The 23,955-nt window shown below is 34.3% G+C and overlaps 1 protein-coding gene across 9 annotated transcripts in view; it reads right to left on the bottom strand.

The window, feature by feature from the left end:
* Positions 1 to 23,955, bottom strand: part of FAM135A (family with sequence similarity 135 member A) — a 162,149-nt gene that overhangs the window by 57,318 nt on the left and 80,876 nt on the right. For 6 of the 9 annotated variants that reach the window (XM_055534765.1, XM_055534764.1, XM_055534768.1 and 3 more), the window contains 6 exons: positions 22,475 to 22,648; positions 19,370 to 19,496; positions 18,531 to 18,684; positions 14,596 to 14,673; positions 10,906 to 10,955; positions 1,614 to 1,769 (listed from right to left, as the gene is read on the bottom strand). In XM_055534765.1, coding sequence (XP_055390740.1) covers positions 1,614 to 1,769; positions 10,906 to 10,955; positions 14,596 to 14,673; positions 18,531 to 18,684; positions 19,370 to 19,496; positions 22,475 to 22,648 — 739 coding nt within the window. Of the gene's footprint in view, positions 1 to 1,613; positions 1,770 to 10,905; positions 10,956 to 14,595; positions 14,674 to 18,530; positions 18,685 to 19,369; positions 19,497 to 22,474; positions 22,649 to 23,955 lie in introns of those variants that run through there. The other 3 variants (XM_055534767.1, XM_055534771.1, XM_055534772.1) reach the window with 2 other exon arrangements.

Genomic DNA, 23,955 nt, shown 5'->3' with positions numbered 1-23,955 from the left:
GCTCAACTATTACCAAGTCATCAAAAAATACATATAAAACCAAAATGATATACCATTTTACATCCATCTTGCAAAAGTTTAAAAGTCTGCCAATATCAAGAATTGGGGAGGAGGTGGACTAAGAACTTTCATATGGTGCTTGTGGGAGTGAAAATCAGCACCACTTTGGAAACCAGGGTAGCATTATATAATAGAATTGACGTTATTTGTACCCTATGACACAGCAATCTCTTTCATAGGTAAATACATCACAGAAACTGTTATGACAGGAAATATGTATAAGAATATTCACAGCAGCTTGGTTTACAGCAGCTACAAATGAAATAATCCAAACACTTATCAACAGTAAAATGGACAAACAAATTGTAGGTATATTCAAATGGAAATACATTATAGCAATGAAAATGAGTAAGCTACAGCTACTAACAACAACAACAACAACAAAAATAGATTAATCTCCAAAACAAATCTCAACTGAAAGAAGCAATATACAAAAGAATACATACTGTATGAATTCATTTATGTAGAATTCAGTAATATAGACTGAATAACTAAAAGAGAAAGAAGGAACTTAACTGAGAAAGATGGTGATTCCTTGTAAATGTCATAAAGGGGTAGAAATTGGAACAAATACATAGAACATGTCTGTGGTATTGACAATATTCTATTTCTTGATCTGGGTGATCGTTAAAAGGGTATGTACTTTTAACCACTTGTTAAAATGTGCACGTTTTATGAACTTTTCTGATTTTAATTATATATTGTGCTTTATGTAGTAGCTCAGATGGTAAAGAACCCACCTGCCAATGCAGGAGAGCCCAGTTTGATCCCTGGGTTGGGAAGATCCCTTGGAGAAAGGAATGGCAACTCACTCCAGTGTTCCTGCCTAGGGAATTCCATGGAGGGACCATGGGTTCACAAAGTGTTGGACACGACTGAGCGACTAACACTTTCACTTGTGCTTTATAGTTAAGAAAAGAAAAACTAGAAAAGAAAAGAAAATACACATGATTTGTGGAACTAATTCAGGAAAATTAGTGTGCATACAGAGTACATAAGGAGATAAAGCTGAAAAGACAGAGATTTAACATCTCGAAGACTCTTGACACAATAAAATTGTACAAAATTTTCTGGATAGTGTCCGTACCAGACCTATAACAACCTCCATGTCTAGATTACTCCCCCGAGCCTGCAAAGTTCATAATACATATCTCTAAATGAGGTGAAGGAAGGAGAAAGGAAAGGAGGGAGTATGAGGTTTGGAGAGAGATATTCTGTTTATTCTGAGATGCTTTTTAGTTCTGGTTTCTTTTTCTTACGAGATCTAGTGATAATTCCTGTTCTGGATTCCAAGAGCTATCCTTTATTGTGTATTTTATTTCATACAGGTGGTGTCTCTTAGTCGCAAGGTTGTAACTGAGATAGGTCATATACTCAACTGTATTCTTCTATTATTAACTTTAGGAATCAAACAATAACACAATGATAGATGTCTCTTTTCTCATTTATGAACATATTAGATAAAAATCAGAATTTTTATTCATAAGAAATTTCTAAATATAAATGACAATACTCATTAAAATGCTCTACAATCACTTATTTTTATAACTTACCCTCAGAGTATGGTGCTCTTGTGCTAGTAATAGTCTTAGTTCCTCATGTAGTGTTATAACTTCCAGAAATTGTCCCCATAAAGCCATTAAAAGTGAGCAAAGTTGTGCAAGATTCATATTTATAAGTTCTGCCAGTTCATCAGGATTTTCTATTTTCTGAAATGACAAGAAAAAAAAAAAAAAAACTGCTCTCTGAGAATTACCATAACACGTATATTACTGAGAGTATTAATACAAAGGCAAATTTTTTAGTTTTAAAATATGTACATCTGTGCACACTTGCATGTGTGTGTAGAGAGAGACCAACTAACCAATGGCTTTTTTCCTATCTTGGTAGTTACTCTAGCATTTTTGACAATTTAACCAATATTTCAATATCTGAAATAATATCAGATATAGTCTAAAGTTACAAATCAGGATTCTATACAACATGATCAAATTCAAACACTAAAACTAGGAATTTAGCAAAACAAATCATGATCAAAGTTATAAAATTTTTGAAAGATTGTGAAATCTTAAAATATGATTTATTTTCAATCAGTCAAGTAATTTAAAGGTCACATGCTCCTCAGAAAGGATTGAGATTCTCTCTAAAGCAGCTCTTCCTTCACATCTCTGCTCTTAGATTTTATTTTGCTCACAGAAACCCTTTCCCAGAGTTGTCAAACACTTCTTTCTTCTTTTCTAACAATTCATGCATCCAGTATTTATTGAGCACATTTTACATGCTAGGGGGCTACATTCTACAGACACCAAGATTAATATGAAAAGATCACAGTCTAATGAGGAGAGAAAAGTGGGTAAACAAATATATATTTATTATATGTATATATATTATGAATGTTTGAATAGTGATATTAAGTTGTTGTTTATTTAAATATTCATCTTAATTGATGACAAAAATTAAGAGTACTGAATGAGATGTAGAATTTTCTTGAAGGCTTTTAGTTTTCTTGAATTGATAAAGTAAGAACTTCTGAACAAAGAATAACAAAGACTATAAAGCAGAATGATGTTTCTCATAAGGACGTTTTGTCCACTAAGGCAGCAGTCAGTTTCTACGCAGATAGAATCTTGATGCAAAAATCTGTCTTTAATTATTAGTAACGCTAGGAAATCTACTTTAAATATATACATGGGTGCTGATTTCACTTTCCTACTGTAAAGATGGGGGAAGTCATGTATTCAGATTGAAGTTAACAGCCACTCCCACAGCTCATCTCCACCTGCACACCAACCACCACTATATCTGTGTCTCTTGATCAAGTATCCCTCATGTTTAGACCCAACAACTATTGGACAACTGTGCTTGGACAATTCACCATGTCCCCAGTTATACTCATTATATCTGCACCAGTCCCCTTCTAAAAAACAAATGAAACCCCTAAATGTTGCTCATCATATATGATATTCTCGGGTTTCCCTGGTGGCTCAGATGTTAAAGAGTCCACCTGCAATGCGGGAGACCCTGGGTTCGATCCCTGGGTCAGGAAGATTCCCTAGAGAAGGAAATGGCAACCCACTCCAGTAGTCTTGCCTGGAGAATCCCATGGATGGAGGAACCTGGCGGACTATAGTCCATGGGGTCGCAAAGAGTCGGACACGACTGAGCGACTTCACTTTCACTTTTGTTTATACAGACTCCTTTTTTAAAGTCTGAAATTCAGCAGGCTTTTCTTCCCTGACCCGAACCAAGCTTCCATTTACCTTCTTAACTCAGAGAACATATAAAACAAAAACTCAGCAAAATAAGTAAGAAGGGGAGGGATCATGTCTTATTCACTTGTGTGACTGGTAACCAGTACACAGTAGTCACTCAATAGATATGTACCAAACGAATAAATGAATGAATGACTGAATAAGGAATTACAGGCTTCAGATAAGGAAAAAGTCCCCAGAAAACAAGGAGAAATTCCGAAAATACTGACAAATTCCAGAATTCTAGAATGGAAGCTAATGAGTCAACAGATGATAAACACTGACTCAACGACACAGAGAAATTCTACAGAAGGGTTTTGCCTCAGGGATGATGTATAAATATTATTAGAAATAAAGCTGCCAAGTTTTTTATGTCTCTTAACACACAGAAGATTAAAATGGAGTATAAATAAGCTGAAACCTGTAGTATGGTTTCAAGAATGAGTTTAATGAAGTTAGGAAAAGAAGACTAGAATAAGTATTTGACAGTAATTAAGGAGTACTGTGTAAGGCAAGCAATAATACACCTGGTATAATCTACACACAAGTAAAAATAATTCCCCCCAGAAAGCAAGGCTGTCTAGATACCCTATATTTATTAACTGTATTTCTCAGGAAGTATGGCATCAAGTTTCTGAGAAAGGACTTTTGGTATTTTCATTATTGGGAAAAGCATCCTATAAACAAATTACTCCTTTGGTTTATATAACTCTTTATGATAAGTGTCAAAATATAAATAATCCTTATTTATATTAAAAAGAAAATTGGAATGAAGTCTGACAAGATTTTTTATATATATAAATGTAGGAATAATAAGACATTTATACTTGTATACTATTTTTTTAAATAAATTCATTATTTTGTTTTATATAGATGTATACCTTTTCATAGCATTCATTGACCTTTTTTGATTGAAAAAAAATAAAGTTCATTTTCGTATACAGTCTTCAATTATTTTCAGTTACAGAGAGGAAAAAACCAGAATCATATTTTTATGCCATTTTCACTGAATAACACACTATGAGCATTTTCCTACATCATCAAATATTTGTTGAAAGCATCACTTTTAAGGTTGCACAATGTTTTTATGAGTGGTTCATGATTTGTTTAACCAAAGTCTTATTGTTGGGTATTTATTTACGTTAATGTTTTATAATATCACAAATTACATTATACATGAATTTCTGATTGTTTATTTGGTATAAATTAAGAAGGAATATTTTTTATGGCATTGGATACATACTGCCAAATTCATCTCTGAAAAAGATCTGCAAGGTATGGGAATCTGTATCTCACCATAACTCAACAAAGATAATATTGTTATTAAAAAAAAACCACAGTCATGCAAAACACCAGCTGACAGAGGACAGGAGAACCTCACCAGTGGAAAAGAATATATAGAACCAGGCAAAACTTGGTAGGACAAAGGGACTATCAGGAAAAACAGGAGTGTTAGTACAACTAGACCTGCCCTCAGCAGGTGAGGGAACTGAAGCAGGAGTCCAGTCTGAGTCAGAGAAGAAACATTTAAGGCTGAGAGTGAAACAGCTGATCAGTGGCATCCTAAATGAAACGAGAATCAGACAGTCCTTGCCGCAGCCATACATACCCTGGACAGGGACACTGGTCCCCTGGAAAGTGAAGTGGCTGGGAGCTGGGGTTTAGGGATTGTGGAGCAATCCAGGGAGAGAGCTGCTGTGGACTGCAGAGAGACAGATTGAGGGGTTGTGAGGGAGGAGACTGTGGTGTGAAATGCCTGTGGAGGAAAGCCAGGCAGCCGTGGAAGCAAGGAGATACTGCTGAGTCAGCGTAGGGGGTGGACCCATCACCACAGCCTCTCTCTCCCCACATGCCAGCAACAGCAGCTGAACAATAGAGAGGTGGGCCCATCAAACACCTGATACACTGAACTACAGATTAGGATCCCACCCAGGGTGCTCCTTTAAGTGCCCGATGCACCAATCTACGGAGTAGGACCGCAGCAAGGGGGGCCCCTCTATGTGACTGAAAGGGCAGAGCTACGGAGAAAGACTGGCCAAAGAGGCCCTCTGATCGCCAGCTACAGGAGGCTCTATAAAAGACTCTGATCAGGCCATAACTCCTGCGGCGGAGGCAGTCTGTGTTCCTGCACACTTGGCGCCGCCACAGTCCCCGCAAACCAAGCAGCTGCACCACCTTCACACTCAACCCTCATTGGGGCAGAGCTGCCACAGATAAAAGAAGCCTTGCATCTACACACACAGGGTTGCTTTGGTTGTGTCCAACTATTTGTGACCCTGTGGACTGTAGCCTGCCAGGCTTCTCTCTCAGGGGGTTCTCTCCAGGCATGAATACTGGAGCATATCAGCCAAATACAGGTTGCCATGCCCTTCTAGAGCACTATATTTCCTGCTGCTCTAGCTGCCAACTTCCCTGAGTACCTGGTGCTGCGAGGGCCCATGTGACCCAAGCAGCTGCATGATTTCTGCACCTGGCCCTTACTGCGGCAGACCCAAGTCCTCCAGAGCAGCCTCAGGAGCAAACCCCAGTGGACAATCCAGTGGCTATCATCAAAAAGTCTACAAACAACAGATGCTGGAGAGGGTATGGAGAAAAGGGAACACTCTTGCACTGTTGGTGGGGATGTAAACTGATACAGCTACTATGGGAGAAGGTATGTAGAATCCTTAAAAAACTAGGAATAAAACCACCATATGACCCAGCAATCCCACTCGTAGGCATATACCCTGAGGAAACCAAAACTGAAAATTCCCATTGTTCACTGCAGCACTATTTACAATAGTTAGAACATGTAAGCAACCTAGATGTCCATCAACAGATGAACGGATAAAGAAATTGTTGTCCATACACACAATGGAATATTACTCAGCCATAAAAAGGAACGCATTTGAGTCAGTTCTAATGAGGTGGATGAACCTAGAACCTATTGTACAGAGTGAAGTAAGTCAGAAAGAGAAAGATAAATATCGTATTCTAACGCATATATACGGAATCTAGAAAAATGGTACTGAAGAATTCATTTACAGGGTACCAGTGGAGAAACAGACATATAGAATAGACTTATGGACACCAGGAGAGGGGAGGAGAAGGTGAGAAGTATGGAAAGAGTAACATGGAAACTTACGTTACCATATGTAAAACAGATGGCCAACAGGAATTTGCCATATGACTCAGGAAACTCAAACGGGCTCTATATCAACCTAGCGGGGTGGAATGGGGAGGGAGATGGGGGGAAGTTCAAAAGGGAGAGAGATATGTATACCTATGGCTAATTCATGTTGAGGTTTGACAGAAAACAACAAAATTCTGTAAAGCAATTATCCTTCAATTAAAAAAAAAATCACAGCCAATCTGATAGGTTAAAAATCATGTCAGAGTATTTAAATTTTTGTTTTATAATTAAAATTTTTTCACATATTTATTAGCATTTTATAACTGGATAACTGGGTGTCTAAGCTATATTAATATTAAAAATGGGATATTACAGGATTTTTTTTGCTGATTTATAAGACCTGTTTAAATATTATTCTATCTTCTGTCTACTCTATTTACCCTAGTTTATATTACACTTAAATACTGAAATTAAGTATCAGTACATAAAATTCATTAGTAATATCTGAGTACATACGTATTTTTTAAAACAATATAGATGGAAATAAAGAACAAATATTTTCCTTTATAGCCTCATTCTTTGTGGTATTCTTTTCTGTATTATTATGTATAGTTGAAATGTGTATGTGTGTGTGTATGTGTCCTTTCAAATATTTTATATGCAATCTAATCACATAAACATGATCAAATATTTACATAGCTTTTCTAACATATACAAATCATATTCATATTTTTCTCCAATTTATTTTTTCAATTAATATATCCTAAAGAGGTTTTCAGCATGAAAACAGTACCCTGCATCATAGAGGAATATGTATTTCTTGAGTTAAAAAATCCATGTCAATGCACAGAGATTCACCTAATTCTTTTAAATGGCTACATGGTAGTTGATAATGCTTTGTATTTGTTTGTTGAAATGAACTGGCACTTTTTGTGGGATACATTTCTAAATAAAAATTATTTTGTGGCAGAGCATGTGAGTGTTTTTGGAACAGATGATGAAGTGACCTAAAAAATGTACCATTTCTACCCTCACCAACAGCCTATGCAGACACTAGTTTCCTTACCACCTTACCAACAATGGAGATTAGCAATCACTTTCATTTCTGCAAATTTCATGGTTAAAGAAAACCACTTTATTGCTTAAATCTGCATCTCCTTGGTGTCACCTAAGCAGCAAACCTGCTCTAAGAATTGCATTTTGTACATTGCCTCTATGTGTACCTCTTTTTCCCAGAGGTGTTTTGAAACTGATACATAGGAGTTCTTTATATAGTTTCAGTATCATTTGCCACTTTCAGGTATTGCAAATATTTTCTTCCAGTCTGTTGCTTCCTTTCAATTTTATATTTTATTTTGTTTTAAAGAAGTTTTAAATCATTAATATCATATTGTTTACTGTTACTCTGAAGAAGTTATTTCATATTCCAAGGATAGATTGCTTATATATACATGTATACATATATTTGTCTTACAGATTTTTTTGACATTTAACTCTTCAAGTCCATTTAGAATTTGCTTCTATAACATGTTATTTTACCATACTACTATGTAACCGAATGTTCATGAAATTTTATCATATACTCAATTCTTACACATATTTAACGATTGTTCCAGTGCTATTTAGTTCCAATGATTTGTCTTTGTGTTCTTTTAGAGAAATCTTACTCTATTTCCATTACTGTAGTTTTTATATATAAAAACTACATCCACTTGGGCAAGTCCCTCTATATTATTATTTTTTTTCAAAAGTTTTTCTTAGTCATTCTTACCTTTCTTCAAGTGATCTTTAAAATAAGTTTAATTTTAAAGTTTCCAACAGGATTTTGATATAATGCATTAATATTATTAACTTGTGAAAAACCAGGTAGCTGTCAATGATCATTTGCCTTTTCATCTGGGAGTATTATATGTTTCTTCACTCAAATTTCCTTTAAGGTCAGTGAATAAGTCAGTAGATTTACATTTATCACAAACATCTTATTATTTCTAAAATCCTTTGGGACAACTATTATAACAACATTAGTGATTTTTTTTTTTTTTAAAGAAGACACTTAGCTTACTTAAACCGTGGGAAAAGCTTTTAGAACGGGATATGAAATTGTCTCTTCTACGTATAATTTTACAAGAAGGTAAATACCTTTTTCAAAAGGGTCAAGTTCTCATTTATATTTACATACAGAAATATATCCCAAAGTCAAATATGTATTTTTGTTTGATTCATGTCTCTGATATCTTCCATTACCATAGCTAAACAACAGTGAAATATACAGGGCTCCTAAAATAGTCAAAACATTTAGTTCCATGGGGAAGAAAAGGAAAAACAAAAATCTATTCAATTTAATTGCAAGAATGAACTGGTAAAAAATAGTCCAAGAGAAATTCATTTCTTGAAATAAAATAAATTTCCATTTCTAAACAATATCATTTTATAAAAGTAGGTAAATTTAAGCAATGCTTAAAAATTTTGTCCAAAAAGTCTTTGAGTTAATTAACAGGAGGAAAAAGCACACTTTTGATCAGTTAATTGTCTCTGCTATTTCATTTATATGCAAAATATTCAGAATATCCACATATCTATGGGCAATTTATCTTTGACAAAGAAGGTAAAAATATACAAAGGAGAAAAGACAGTCTCTTCAATAAATGGTGCTGGGAAAACCAGTCAGCAACGTGAAAAAGAATGAAATTAGAACACTTCTCAACACCATATACAAAAATAAACTCAAAATAGATTAAAGACCTAAATGTAAGACCAGAAACTATAAACCTCTTTGAGGAAAACATAGGCAGAACTCTCTTTGACATAAATCACAGCAGGACCCTATAAGACCCACCTCCTAGAGTAATGAAAATAAAAATAAAAGTATACAAATGGGACCTAGCTTTTGCACAATTAAGGAAACTATAAGCAAGGTGAAAAAGACAACCCTCAGAATGGCAGAAAATAATAGCAAATGAAACAAATGACAAAGGGTTAATCTCCAAAATATACGAGCAGCTCAAGTGGCTCAATACCACACACACACACACACACACACACACACACACACACAAAACCCAATCAAAAAGTCAGTGGAAGACCTAACCAGACATTTCTCTAAAGACATACATATGGGTAATAAACACATGACAAGATGCTCAACATCACACATTATTAGAGAAATGCAAATCAAATCTACAATGAAGTATCACCTCACACCGGTCAGAATGGCCATCATCAAAAAAGTCTACAGACAATAAATGCTGGAGAGGGTGTGGAGAAAAGGGAACCCTCTTACACTGTTGGTGGGAATGCAAATTGATACAGCCACTATAGAGAACAGTATGGGAGATTCCTTTAAAAACTAGGACTACAACTACCATATGATACAGTAATCCTACTACTGGACATATACCCTGAAGAAACCATAACTGAAAAAGACACATGTACCCCAGTGTTCATTGCAGCACTATTTACAATAGCTAAACCTGGATGTCCATCAACAGATGAATGGATAAAGAAGTTGTGGTACATGCACACAATGGAATATTGCTCAGCTATAAAAAGGAATGCATTTGAGTCCGTTCTAATGAAGTACATGAACCAAGAGCCTATTATACAGAGTGAAGAGAGTCAGAAAGAGAAAGACAAATATTGTATATTAATACATATATATGGCAAATCCCACGGACAGGGGAGCCTGGTAGGCTGCAGTCCATGGGGTCGCTAAGAGTCAGACATGACTGAGCGACTTCACTTTCACTTTTCACTTTAATGCACTGGAGAAGGAAATGGCAACCCACTCCAGTGTTCTTGCCTGGAGAATCCCAGGGACAGGGGAGCCTGATGGGCTGCCGTCTATGGGGTCGCACAGAGTCGGACACGACTGAAGTGACTTAGCAGCAGCAGCAGCAGCATGGAATCTAGAAAGATGGTACTGATGATTCTATTTGCAGGGCAACAAGGGAGAAGCAGACATAAAGGACAGACTTTTGGACACAGCGAGAGAAGGAGAGGGCGGGATGATTTGCGAAAGTAGCCCTGAAACATATACATTGCCATATGTTAAACAGACAGCCAGTGGGAATTTGCTGTATGATGCAGGGAACCCAAAGCCTGTGCTCTGTGACAACAAGACAGGTGGGGTGGAGAGGAAGGTGGGAGGGAGGTTCAAGAGGAGGGGACACATGTATACCTATGGCTGATTTATGCTGATGTATGGCAGAAACCATCACAATATTGCAAAGCAATTATCCTCCAATTAAAAATAAAATAAAATTAAAAAAAAAGATTTTAATCAATAATAATTAGAAAAAAGATAACTTCACACTCAAGTCAAATGTTGTTTGATCAACTAAGCTGTGTTTCTACCTAGAATCAACAATTTTATCTTTGCATTTGAGAAAGGAAAAATAATAATTTATTTTCAATAAAGTATTTAAAAAGGAAACAGAATCCATTCAAATAATTTGGTAATGTGAATTTTAAAAATCCAAATACCTTAACTTCTTCACATAATTCAGTAAGTCGAGCTTCTACATCCATTTCCTCTGAAAGAAGTAAACAGTAATTAAAGTATTTCAATGTTATATATCTGAAAATTATTTTTGAAATTTTATAAGTAAATTACTTTTAAAAACCTAGGAGGTTACAAAAGTTCAAGTCAAAATAATAAAAACATACCTGGAATATAAGCTATTGAATGAAAATGAATGACAAAATCCTTTTCAACAAAAATGTAAGTTTATATCTTAGTTCAATAAATTTAGTTTCCTATGAGGCAGTCTAAAACCAAGGCCATTTTTTTCTATATAATATTGACTTATATTTAATGTATGCTATAACCATTTACACAGGAGGGATGCAGATTAACTTACAATTAAAATGGTAATATTTACAAAGGAATACAGAAACCAACAGAATAGAATCAGTTATTTTTTGCAGGGAAAAGATTTTGCTAACGCCTAAAATATCACGTTTAGACACACTTACGTTTATCTGAAATCAAACTAAAATGAGTTTTCCTAGGACAACTCTAACAGCATAGTTATCAGCACACAAAATTCCATAATCTTGCTGCTAGAGTGACTTTAATTGATCACTCTCACACAAAGACAAGAAAACATTTTTGTGATATCTTTGAATTCATTCCTCAGCTCACTATCTCATAAGGTATACTAAATATTTACTTCTTGATAAAAGAATGGTAAACATTTAAATTTGATAAAATAAGCAGTTACACTGCCCAGAACAAAACCAAGCTATGATCTGAACAACAAATACTCCACTGATAACTAAAACTAGTAGGACACAGATGTTTTGTAATTCACAAAATATACATAAATAACCACGGATAACTAAAGAAATTTGCTTCAATTTCACAAATCACTTCACTATCAGATAAATCAGTGGCTTTTAATGTTATGTTAAAAAAAAAAATCTGCGACAGACCCTGTGTTAAAATCGTAACTTCATATGCCAACATCTATTTTCATATCACTCATGTTTTCCTGAGATAGAAGAAAATTAGCAAAATTATCTCAGTAGGTTACATATCCTATTAATTTTTTAAAAATGAGCATAAACTTTGTAGAGTTTGATACACTTTTGTCACCTTTACATACCAGAGCTTAAATGCAGAAACTGGTCTATGTATTATGATTCTTGAGAGCTACCTCAATGCAAACACCTTAAGGGATGCTTAAACGTAAAACTTAACTTCAAAATCTCTGGGTTTATAAATTATTAACTTGAAACTTTTAAGTCCTTTATAAAGACCATAGCAAGAAAACAGTGTACTTCTTTTTCATTACTGAATATAAAATGTTTGAAAATTTAAATTTTTGTTTTATGTGTGCAGACTCATAAACTTTCATTTATGTGTGCGGACTCATAAAAAAGTGGGGGGAATAAAATCAAAATTAACTTTTTTGTAGATAGCTATTACATTTCCTTAAACTGTTTCAATGCCAATGTGTATTCTACAAAACAGAATGGTTTCATAAATTAACTGATTGAAGAGTAGGTGCTGGTGTGATACATTTTTTATTAAAAAAAGCAAATAAATTTTACGTAGTGAAATAAAAAAAAAATCTCTGGGTTGAAATGACTTAAAAATAACTTAGGATTTTAACTGAGTTTAATTTTTTTTAATGCCTATGTATCTATTTATATAATTTTCTAGAGATTTACATAAATTTCTAGAATAACAAAGGTTATTATTTTCTTGCTTTTTTTTTTGCCGTGTCATGTAGCTTGTGGGATCTCAGTTTTTCAACCAGGTTTTGAACTCAGGCCATGACAGTGAAAGCCCAGAATCTTAGCCAGTAGGCCACCAGGGAACTCCCTATAAACTTTTTTAAGTTGGCTCCTCTTGCTAATCCAAGGTGGCAACCTAGAACACATCCTTCTGTATTTTCAAATATACACATATATGAGATCTGCAGTTACTGTTTTATAAAAATGGGCTGTATTTTGCAAACTTTCTGCATGAAATCTCTCAGTAGTATTTCATGCAAATCTGATATGCAGCTCTAAAGCACTTTTAAAAAAAATGGCTATATAATATTCCTTGGTGTAGGGACCTCATAATTTTCTTCATAATCTATTCTTTGCTGAATGATGGACATTTATCTGTGTTTTCAGTGTTTTGTCCCTAAGAATACTGTGATGAACATGCATGTACAAATACCATTACAAAGTAGTAATCCTTTCTATGGTACAAAAAACTAGTACTCCTTTCTATGAACAACAGTGCAACTGCTAGGTCAAAGGGTAAATGTATCTTAAATTTATTTTCTAAATCTATTTACCCACTCATCTACTCATTCATTCAACAGATATGCTAATACAATGTCAGGAATGAAGGATAAAAGATATACACATATTTTTAGAAGTATTATTTAACTAAGAAGTATTATTTAAGAAGTATTATTTAACTATGAGGTATTATTTACCTAACTAAGAAGTATTATTTAACTATGTTTTAGTTTTGAATCAAGTCTTTTCCTAGCCAACCAAAAACTGGGCCCTTCTTTATACAGACCATATTAAATGAGCAGCATTTAAAAAAATCATTTAGAATGCTCACATGTAAACTGATAGGCTGGCAATACAACAGGAAATGAGAAGTACAATTTTTTGTTAAAAAGAAAAAATATGTCATAAATGACCATAATTTCATACCATGAGTTCTCTAACTTTATACTTAGGTTACTTAATGAGAGGATACAATTATGTTCCAAAATAATGATCATAAATAAATCTTCAAATTTTCTTTTTTCCTTCCTGGTAAGTTTCTCGCTTAACAATTTCAGTGAAAACTGACCTAATGGAAATATTTCTGAGTTAATTTTCATCTGAGAAATGTGGAGAAAGATTTTGGCTCCTTAATTTCCTTTTGTCCATACTTTTGAAAACTGAGAGACAAATGCTGTGATTTAATTTTATTTTTTATTCCTATAGCTTTTCATAACTTTTAAAAAATGTTAATTGTGATGGTCTACTCAAAGTAAAAACTTTCAATATACTTAGAGAAAGATAATAAATTAAGTACTATTGCTATTCAAGAAGAAAAGTCTAAAACATATAGAGAAATACATCAATGAAATAATGAAATCAGAATATCTCTTTTCAAATATGTAATATATCTGGGTAGCAGTGATTTGATATTCCTGTATTTTGCTTTTTAAATTTAGAATAAAAAAATAAATGCAAACTGACTCAAAAAACAAAACCAGATATTAAAGATGTTTCTCACTTTATTTCTGTAATGCATGAAATTAGCTTCAGTTTTCAAACCACATTTTATTACCTTTAGCCCTACCTAAAGACAAATGACTTTGAACAAATTTAAGTCATTACCATTAAACTAACAAATTCTGGCAATGAACATGGTTTCTAAAAAGTGCTCTTTGCAGGAACTCTAAAATGAATATGGAAAAAAAAACAAAGAAATCTTTGCATTTAACGTTTCCAATTTTAAATGTTCCAAAAACCTGAACATTAAAAACTAAGAATTAACCAGAGCTCAACTACAAATCAGGTTGATTCTTAAAGTAAGTTCTTAAGTAAGGGTGGCAGGAATATAAAATATTAAAAAATGCATATTTATGAAATTTGATACTAAATTAAAGCAAAGTTTCATATTGATTAAAAGGGATTATTTACTTAATCTATTTGTGAACGTACCGAGACAGGTGTCTTTCTGGGTTGCTGGCTGTTTTCTTCTGAGAAGGCGCTCATAAAGGACCTGCATGTTGGCTTTGGCTAGTTATAAGGATTGCACACAGCACTAGTTACTATACTCCTTTTACAACAAAATTTACTAGAATTTTCCACTTTGTGATTAATAGATTTAGTACTGATTCGCTAGTGCAATTGGATTAGAATACCAAAGCAGAATCTTTCAGTTAGTTAATTAGCTTAATAGAATTACAAATGATGTACATTCACGTTTATGTTACTTTGTTCTTTTTTCTAAGTGCATGTGCCACTCAACGTTTCATAATCCGATATTATTTTTATGTTTTAATATCTAAACTCAGAATTTTAAGAGTTGGCAGAGGTGTCAGAGATCAGCAAGATCAATCCTCTGCTTTTACAAGTGTAGAGACTGGGGCCAAAAAGGTTTCATAACTTGCTAAAGCCTAGATTTCAGAATTCATGATGCTCATTTTTAAAAACAGTTCTTTACCAAACCAGTATTTTAACTGAATGTCATTAAAAAAATGTACATCATTCATCTATGAGAAAAGAAAAAGACACAAGCAAAATGGAATTCAAGGCATTATTTTTAAAAAGGGAATGGAGTTTAGATAAACTCTTCATAGCATGGCAGAATTTGAAGACTTTATTAGACTTATTAGAAATATAGACTTACTTAAAATATTGACTTTAAATATAGACTTATTTGAAAACTCAAGAAAAGTGCTAAACAGTAGAAGGAAGTAGAATACACCCTCTAACCAAGAATTACTTTTTATAAACTTATTAAAACTGGTGGATATAATAATATTTAGTGAACAGTGTTTTACAGAAATATCTGGTACCTAACAAATGTAGTTTTGCTAGGATAAAAATAAACAATGTTAACACTTTAGAAAGTGCAACAGTTTTATTCTGAATAGTTAACAAAAATTTTAGTTTTTTTCCTAGAAGACACATTCAAGAATAAACTAAAATTCACAACAAATAGAAAAGAAAATATAAATAATAATGAAAAGTTTAAGGATAACCCGAAGTATTACTAATAAATATTTATTGAAGATGAATCTTGATTTTTAAAAATCCCTAGGAAACTACTATGAAGTATGTGCTGATGCCTATGTACTTTTCAATTGTCAACAAAATCTTCCCTATGCTATTTCATTCACTCATCTATTCAACAAATATATTTTGAGTAAATACTATGTGTAAGGTACTAATAATTTTTTTCTATCACTATTATCTACTTATCTAAAACTTAAGTCGGGGTTTGCTTTAGAATTTTATTTTCTGGTGAAATATTTTAAGCAAATAATTTGGAATAAAATTGCTATTTACTTATTTAGTAACTGACTCCTGAAATTAAATATAAGGGCTTTTAAAATTTATGATATTTTCTATATTATATTCATAAGCTCAAGATAATACATATGTGTCAAAAAAGCCATCTTTATCTGAGAGATAGTTAAAAAGCATATAAATAAATGAATTATCAAACTGAGGTTAGCTAAGTTAGTGATAAAGTGCTAATACTATCTATGCTTTGAAATAAATCTTTGCCTTTGACAAGAGATGCCTGTTTAAACATTATTTCCTTTTGGAGAAAAATATTTTTTTCTTAGTTAAAATGTGGTATAAGTGTTTTTCATTTGAAAATATTACATGTTAAAACTATTTGACAATTACACAGGCATGGACAGGCCCACTTCACTTAGGGCGCTCTGTACTGAAACCACAAGGAACGCCCCCTGGCTGGGCTGCTTCTCTGGCCTCTCTCAACGCTGGACTGACTCCTCATTAAGGGAATGGGGAGGTCAAAGCTCTCCAGAGACAGAGACCTGCTCTTTCCTCAGCACCCTGCTCAGCCTGAGGGAATTCCTCCATGAACACCCTCTGCTTTCTGCACACCCTCATCTTTCCTTCCTGACACACTCTGCACGTCTGGATCCCATCAATCCTCCTGCCCTTAGAGTAGAAGTCACTTTGTATACTCAGTCCCAGTTACTTACAAGTAGTAAGGGACAGCAGTGGTGCAAACATGCAGTCCTAAGCACTACATGATGATGCCTCTGTGAACTCTACAACATTCAACACCTAAATTGTTAACCAATTCTCCTCAGAAATGCCATTACACGTGGCTTCTGTGTTAACCACTTTTCAGGAACATGGTGTTGTCCTTTATTAATATTATGGTTTGACAGTTTTGTGGTCTGACCATTAAACCTAAATTAACCAAAATTCATCACACAGTTCTCCTAAGAAAATGTGTTTGAGCTCCAAAGGACAAAATTTAAAAATAAATGGAGTATAATTTACCCATTAATTGAGAATAAGTAATAGCCTAAATTAGTTCTATTCTACAAACAATTCTTTCATTTTCAAAAAACAACATTTTTAAAAGTTCACATTTGAGGCAGTAGTCTCTTAAAGAACTTTCCTAAGGAAAGCAGATGGATGCTAAGTATATAAAACAGCAAGGAAAAAGAATATTTCAGAGAAGAGTAACCAAAATGTTTCTGTGCTACTGTTTTTGTTTTGAGGAAGAACACATGAGCAAAAAAGAACAAATGCTTTCCTACTGCATGTAAAGGAGCTACACTGAGATCCCTGAATTAAGCACTCTAAACAGTCACTGAGTAATACCTGTTTAATGGAATATTTGAATAATGGAATTATCAAACCCTCTGGAGCCACTGCTGATAAGTAGGGGTACAAGAGCCAGCCTGTTCTCACAGCTGAATTTAAGTGAGGTACAGATCATTTCACTTTCTTATAATTCTTTTGTAGCTCAAGGTAGGCAATTATAAAAGTGGGCTGCTGCTACTGCTGCTGCTAAGTCGCTTCAGTCGTGTCCGACTCTGCGCGACCCCATAGACGGCAGCCTACCAGGCTCCGCTGTCCCTGGGATTCTCCAGGCAAGAACACTGGAGTGGGTTGCCATTTCCTTCTCCAAAAGTGGGCTAGTTAGTCTCAAAGACAAGAATTATTTTCAGTAACAGTGACTATTTTTGATAGGGCATCAACATTGTTAAAAGACTAAGATCCTTGAGAAACAAAGAAATAAGAACAGTGATCAACCTCAGTCAAATTTAAAAAGCAATTTCTCATTCATTCAGGTAAGTATGATGAAAATAATTTATTCCAAAGAAATAATTAAAATGTGCTTTTGATGAGCTATTAGCTCATAGTTGAAAATAAAAGCTTATAAAACTTTCATAAAATGTCTGAATAAAAACATTTTCATAAATCAATAATCTTGTGTGAAATGATATATGTATTTTGCAAACTATAAGTTGTATACAAAATCAAGGCAAATGATTTTTTATTATGTGTTACAACATACAGGTATATATTAATGGACTAAAACTGAAGACTGATTTTTAGAAATTATTTAAATTATTTTCAAAATGTTAAAACTGAGTAATGTTATTATTTTCTGAAGTGAAGTAGAAGAAAGAAGATCTGAGATCACCTAAAATCAATATATTTTACAAAAGGTTCCAAGTACATATAATCTGCTTAGACTATTAACTATTTGGAAGTATGGATTTAATTTACATTACCTAACCTATTGAATTTATTTTCCCTAATTTATCTTCCTATCTAATAATTCTACGGATAATTAAATTTGCTTTCTAGTACATTTTCTGGCTATATTCTAAGAGAAGAAGACATACTGTTAAAAAAAATCTATCAAAAGACTCATCTCAAACTTAGCACCAAGAAATTATTTCTCAGTATCATAAATTTTTTAAAAATTTCAGTAAGTAATTATCAAAGCCTGAAAAAGATGGAGTTGAGAGGGAAGTAAAGGTGAAGCACATAAAGCAAACTAGTTGTAGTAAACTAAGTACAGAAACTATGGCCAAGCTGATAACAGCAGTATGAGGATGAAGAGGGCCTGGCTACTTTCAACATACCCAGTTCTAGTTTCTGACAAGAGGGGAGCTCTTCTGTTACCGTAATGAAGTAGCTGTGCAGCCCCTTGAAGGCCAGCAGCAGGGCAGCGCAGAGGGTGTAGTGGAAACGGTAGGCGTGACGCAGGAAGGAATCTGCGATGACAAAGCTGCAGCCCTGAACAAAGAGGCGATTTGGGACACAATGTTAGTAACCAGAGTCTAAGAATAGCACACCGAAACTTAGAAAAATAAAGGATTTACTAATCACAGTTATTCTAAAACATGTAAGAAGTCTAGCAGCATCTTAGGAAGTTGTTCTCATTCATACAGGTAATTTAAACACAGGAAATGTGATTCGAGAAATCTTAGTTTCATTGGACTTTAAAAACAAGCAGATCAAATGATGATTTTTAAAAATTTGAGATTCAGATTATATTTCAACTGAGGGCCACTCTGTTTTTATAGTATGAACCCTCTCTTCTTTTAGGGGAGTAACAGCTATACTTATACTGCTGCAAGTTAGGTCTCAACTCTGGCAGGGGTTCCTCACAGGCTCCTCTGGAATGATCCTACCAGCTCCGTTAAGAGAGCAGGAGGTGACAGGAACAAGTTAAAAAAAGCACTGCCTGTCAAAGATCCCTATTCATGAAATCTTGTAAAATCTTGAAGCATCAGGTTTGTTTTCATAAAAAACAACTGGAACCAATCAACTTGTGAAGATCATGTTTAATTAGATCTGTAAGTCGTTGAGCTCAAATAATTAATAAAAGAACTATTACATCCACAGATATATAACAGTTAAAACACATTTCATTCAAAACAAGAGAGAAAAGAGGCTTTATAAACACATCAGTTCTTACATCTGGTGATAACTGCTTTGTGTAGTTAATACCAAAGACCACACTTTCAAGAGTAGGAATCACAGAATCTTTGTTTTGTGCTGGTGCATTTCTGTTTAACCAAGTTGTCTTCACAGGACGAGGAAAACTGGAGGAACAAGCATCACATTATTGTTGTCATAACAGTCTATTTATAGAGTGCTAAGTTAAATGTTTACAAAAGAAAGTCTTTGAGGAATAGAATAAAAAGCAAGGACTTTGCAAGATTATGATTTCTAAAGTATTCTTAAAGTACTTTCACAAATTTTCCTTTAAAATCTGAATTATTATTATTAAAAAAAACTAAGATTAGATGCTTGAGACTACTTCTGTATTACTAGGCTTTGGGGAGGGATAAAACAGGATGGGATCAAGAGTAGCTCAGGGACAAATGAGGGTCCAGCTTTAATTTGGAAATTCTGACCTATCAGAACTGGTGACCAAATTCACAAAGTTAACAGTCAAATATAGGTGCTGCTTACAGAAATAAAGAGGTCCCACTTAAGGGCAGAAAAAGGAAAACCACGAGTCTACTTGTTCTCTCTTCTTCAAAAACAAGGTATTTCCTTTCTCTTCACTAAAAGTCTATAAACTTTAAGATAACCTAAGTAAGTGTTTCAAGGCACTACCTCAATCATATAGGGTATGAACCACTGCTGTTAGTATTAACATTACATTTAATATACCACAAATTCTATAGAATAAGAACCATATTCTGCTTGAATGTTTAAAAATCATGGACAATTTTTTTTTTTCTAAGATTAAGTACTAGCTAATTATAAGAACGCCAAAGCATTTGACTGTCTGGCAGTTTGGCAAAAGGGATAAGGCAGGAAAGTGAATCAAATGTACCAAAAGCAGAGGGCAGCCTTTATGTACAAAATCAATTTGCTTTGCAACAATGAAATCTCTAAATCCTAGCCAAGAGGGTGTAGCAAGGCAATGGTAAATTCCACCTGCTATGACAGAACTGAGTTTCTCAAGATTGAGTCAAAGAAGCTGTACTTAAAAAAAAATCAAGTGTAAGAAAAAAGTTATGCAAAAAACAAGCAAAGAAAGAAATCCTAATCCCAATTACTTAAAATAATTGATTTATATCTATAGTTGGGTTGATCATAGAAATTGTTTTATGTAAAAATAATGTTTAAAAGGTAATATTATAAATTTTTTTTTCATTTATTTTAGAGGATTAAAAAGTCCAGCCATAACAAAACTTCAGGGAAAAACTTGTCTTCACAGAAACACAGTGAGGAATGTTACCAGTAACAGGACCCTCTACCGCATGCCTCCAGCAGACAGCCTTCTTCTCCTTTCCTTGCTTTCCTTCCCGACCCAACCATCTAGTTTACAGGCCAAGAAGCCCAGGAAAGGCACTGCTCCCTCTAGGGCACAGCTCCAGCAGCAAGAGAGGGGACTTCAGAACCCAGGCAACAATGGAAAGAGGAGCAACCTCAGCTGTTACGGGTGTCCCAGTCTCCTCTCCCATCACTAACCAGAGCCAACAGCTAATCCTCTTGGCTTCTGATTCTGAGCCAAAAGTGTCTTCTCCTTCCAGCAAAAGGTCTCTAGGACGCGAGCTGTCTCTTTCCCCTACTAGCTTGTGGCAAAAACAGCTGTGTTGCAAGAGGAAGCACAAACTGATGTTACCAGGATGAGTTCTATGTAACCAGGGACTAAAAGCAGCACTAATAACCCGAGTGAATCTCAACGAACAGTTCCTACATTTTTTCAGAAAAGAAACTAAGCCATGAATGTATTTCTTTGTTATAAAGAAAAAGGAATGGTTGGAATAGTATAGTTCAGGATTCTTACTGAAATTACAAAAATAAGAAATTCAGAAGACTACAGGATTGTATTGTATAAACAGATAAAAACTTAATTTCAAAACCTAACATGTAATTCATACCAAATATACTACTTATTCAAAAGCTATATATCAAAAATATACTTTCCTATCAAAGAAGTTTCACTGAGTTATCATGCTATTAAATATTAATTTATTTAATCAACATCTAAAATTGTTTTGAAGATGTTTATAATAAAATTATGTATAATAAGAGGAACACTTTTCCTGTTTACCAAGTTATAGCAACTGAGAACAAGCTCTCAAAGGTCTAATAGGAAAGACAAAACTCGCACAATAACTAGTTACAGATCTTACTACAGAATAAAGAAGGCAAAAGTAGGTCATCAGGAGAAACAGACTCTTCCTGGCCCCATGCTCTAAAGACATCACGGGACAACACAGGGGAAGACATGCTCACAATTTTTACAGCAACTTAAAGATATGCATCAGGGTGTTACATAAGTCAGTTTAACATCCTAACCCTTGAGCATCATCCCTAATATCAGTTGCTGCAAAAAGATTTATGCCAGCAATTATAAAGTAGTTCAGAAATCAAGTCAATTTGGAATCTTTTCACATAAGTTACTGATTTAAAAGTGTCATTTCTGTTGCCCCTGCAATAAGGATGATGTTATTTTGAGAACTAAAGAGTCTGAACTGTATCCTCACATTAATGAAAGACAGTTCATCTCCCCCATGGAAGTGAGCAGAAAAAACAATTATCCCAATGCATTCATTATAATCCAGAATATTATATACCTTTAGGCTAATATGATATAGTTTCAAAAGATTTATTTAGTAAAGATCCATAAAATTGGTTAATAACTTAGAAAACAAGAACTATTATATAGTATAGATTTAAGAAGATACAACTAAGTCCATTCAGAGAAAAGACAAAAAAAGCTAGGAAAAGATGAATATACTTTCCCAGAGAATGAATAATTATAGTGTAGCATTACATAAATGCTATACTAAACAATGCTATATGGTTGCTTCCAGATCGTATTATTTTTCCTGGTCGGTTTGACAAAGATTGTTCCATATTTTTTCAATAAAAAAGTCATCAATTTAATATTCCTATGCTCTTAAATTTTACTAACACTTTAGTATAAAAACGAAAGTATTAAATAAGCGTGACTTTAGAAATTCCTATTTCAGTTATCTTCACCAAAGCATATGCTTTCATTTATAAAAATAAAAGACACTATATTAATAAGGATCAGGGAGCTGGTTACATTTACCTTATCAGTGGCTGGTGTAGCGCAACCAGTGACGCATGGACTGTAACAGACACAACAGAAAGGTGGAAATAATCAAACATGACGTTAGCGTGGTGATGGAGGCCTCTCTGGAGGCTGAAGTGCAGCTTCAGCGTGCGGCTGCTTATTAGCTGCAAGGCGTTCAGATCATCTGCCCTATGAAAAGCAACCCGTCTGCGTGTTAGTACAGAAATTTAGTGAAGGCCAACGTTTTGTAGAGTAATTTAAACTATCAAAATATTTAATTACTTAACTATTTTTTAAAAACAAAATGAGAACAATTTTTAAAGCATCACATTTGCATTAGACAGCAATATAAATCTAACAATAAAAAAATAACCAGATCTTACTTACAGTTTTCTATCTGTACTTACAATTTCCATGTTAATGGACTGTTTTTCACTACTGTGCCTACAAAATGAGTCTTTTTTTGATACTTTAGGAAATACTCTCATCCTAAAATTTTACTCCAGTAGGGAATACTGTTTATAGTAAAGCTGCAGTATCATGTAGGTCAAATCCTATTATGATAAATCCCAAAAGGTATTTAAAACTGTTTTTATGGTACAAAATTTTGTTATTAAATGTTGCTCAAAAATAAGCAAGTAATTAGTATATACTTTATCATCGATATTTAGTCATTAGATTTATACATCCAAAAACTGAAACAATGCCATGAAAATTACTTCCAAATATATACATATTTTTAACCAATATGTACCTACAGCTATGAACTATGTACTCATTTCAGCTTATAGAATTCTGACTTGGTTTATGAAAGAATTCCCTCAATGACTTCTCTGCAATAAACAAGTATTCCAGAGAAGCAGCAGCTACCATGTAAAGACTCTTATTCCTCTGCAGTGGTAAAGAGGGCATCTCACATCAGACCTCTCAGTAGTGTGGCTGCCTAGACATCTATGCCACAAGCAGTCTGAATTTGTATACAATTTTCAAGAAGTATTTCTACAAAAGTAGAATAGTAAAATGGATCTCTGTTTCTTGTTTTAAATGGATACAAGCACAGCTTGTCCCTAAAATGTGTGACTACTTGTCCAGATGTGTGGACAAATTTAGGGTTGTTTTAGTCACTAAGTCGTGTGTGACTCATGGACTGTAGCCCTCAAGGCTCTTCTGTCCATGGGATTTCCCAGGCAAGAATGCTGGAGTGGGCTGCTGTTTCCCTCTTAGGGGATCTTCCTGAACCAGGGTAGCCGGTCCTAAATCTTCCTCATGGACTCTGGAAACAGCTGTCAGGTCTAAGAGTCACAAGTCTCGGTAACTCTCTGAAGATCAAGAAGGCCCCGCCTGAAGAGGGCATCACTCACGCCAGCAGGAAAGAGTAGCAGTGACGCAGTGGAACAGAGCTAAGGCAGGTTTAAAGGCCACAAGGCAGTGGTGCTGTGTCAACAGTGCAATGTCCAAGAGTCTCAGAAGCTGTTTCATGTTTCTTCAGCTCATCT

Source organism: Bubalus kerabau, chromosome 9, assembly GCF_029407905.1.
Source record: "Bubalus kerabau isolate K-KA32 ecotype Philippines breed swamp buffalo chromosome 9, PCC_UOA_SB_1v2, whole genome shotgun sequence".
Taxonomy (NCBI): Eukaryota; Metazoa; Chordata; class Mammalia; order Artiodactyla; family Bovidae; genus Bubalus; species Bubalus kerabau.
Note: the sequence above shows the minus strand (reverse complement) of the source record. Positions and strands in the feature narration are given on the sequence as shown.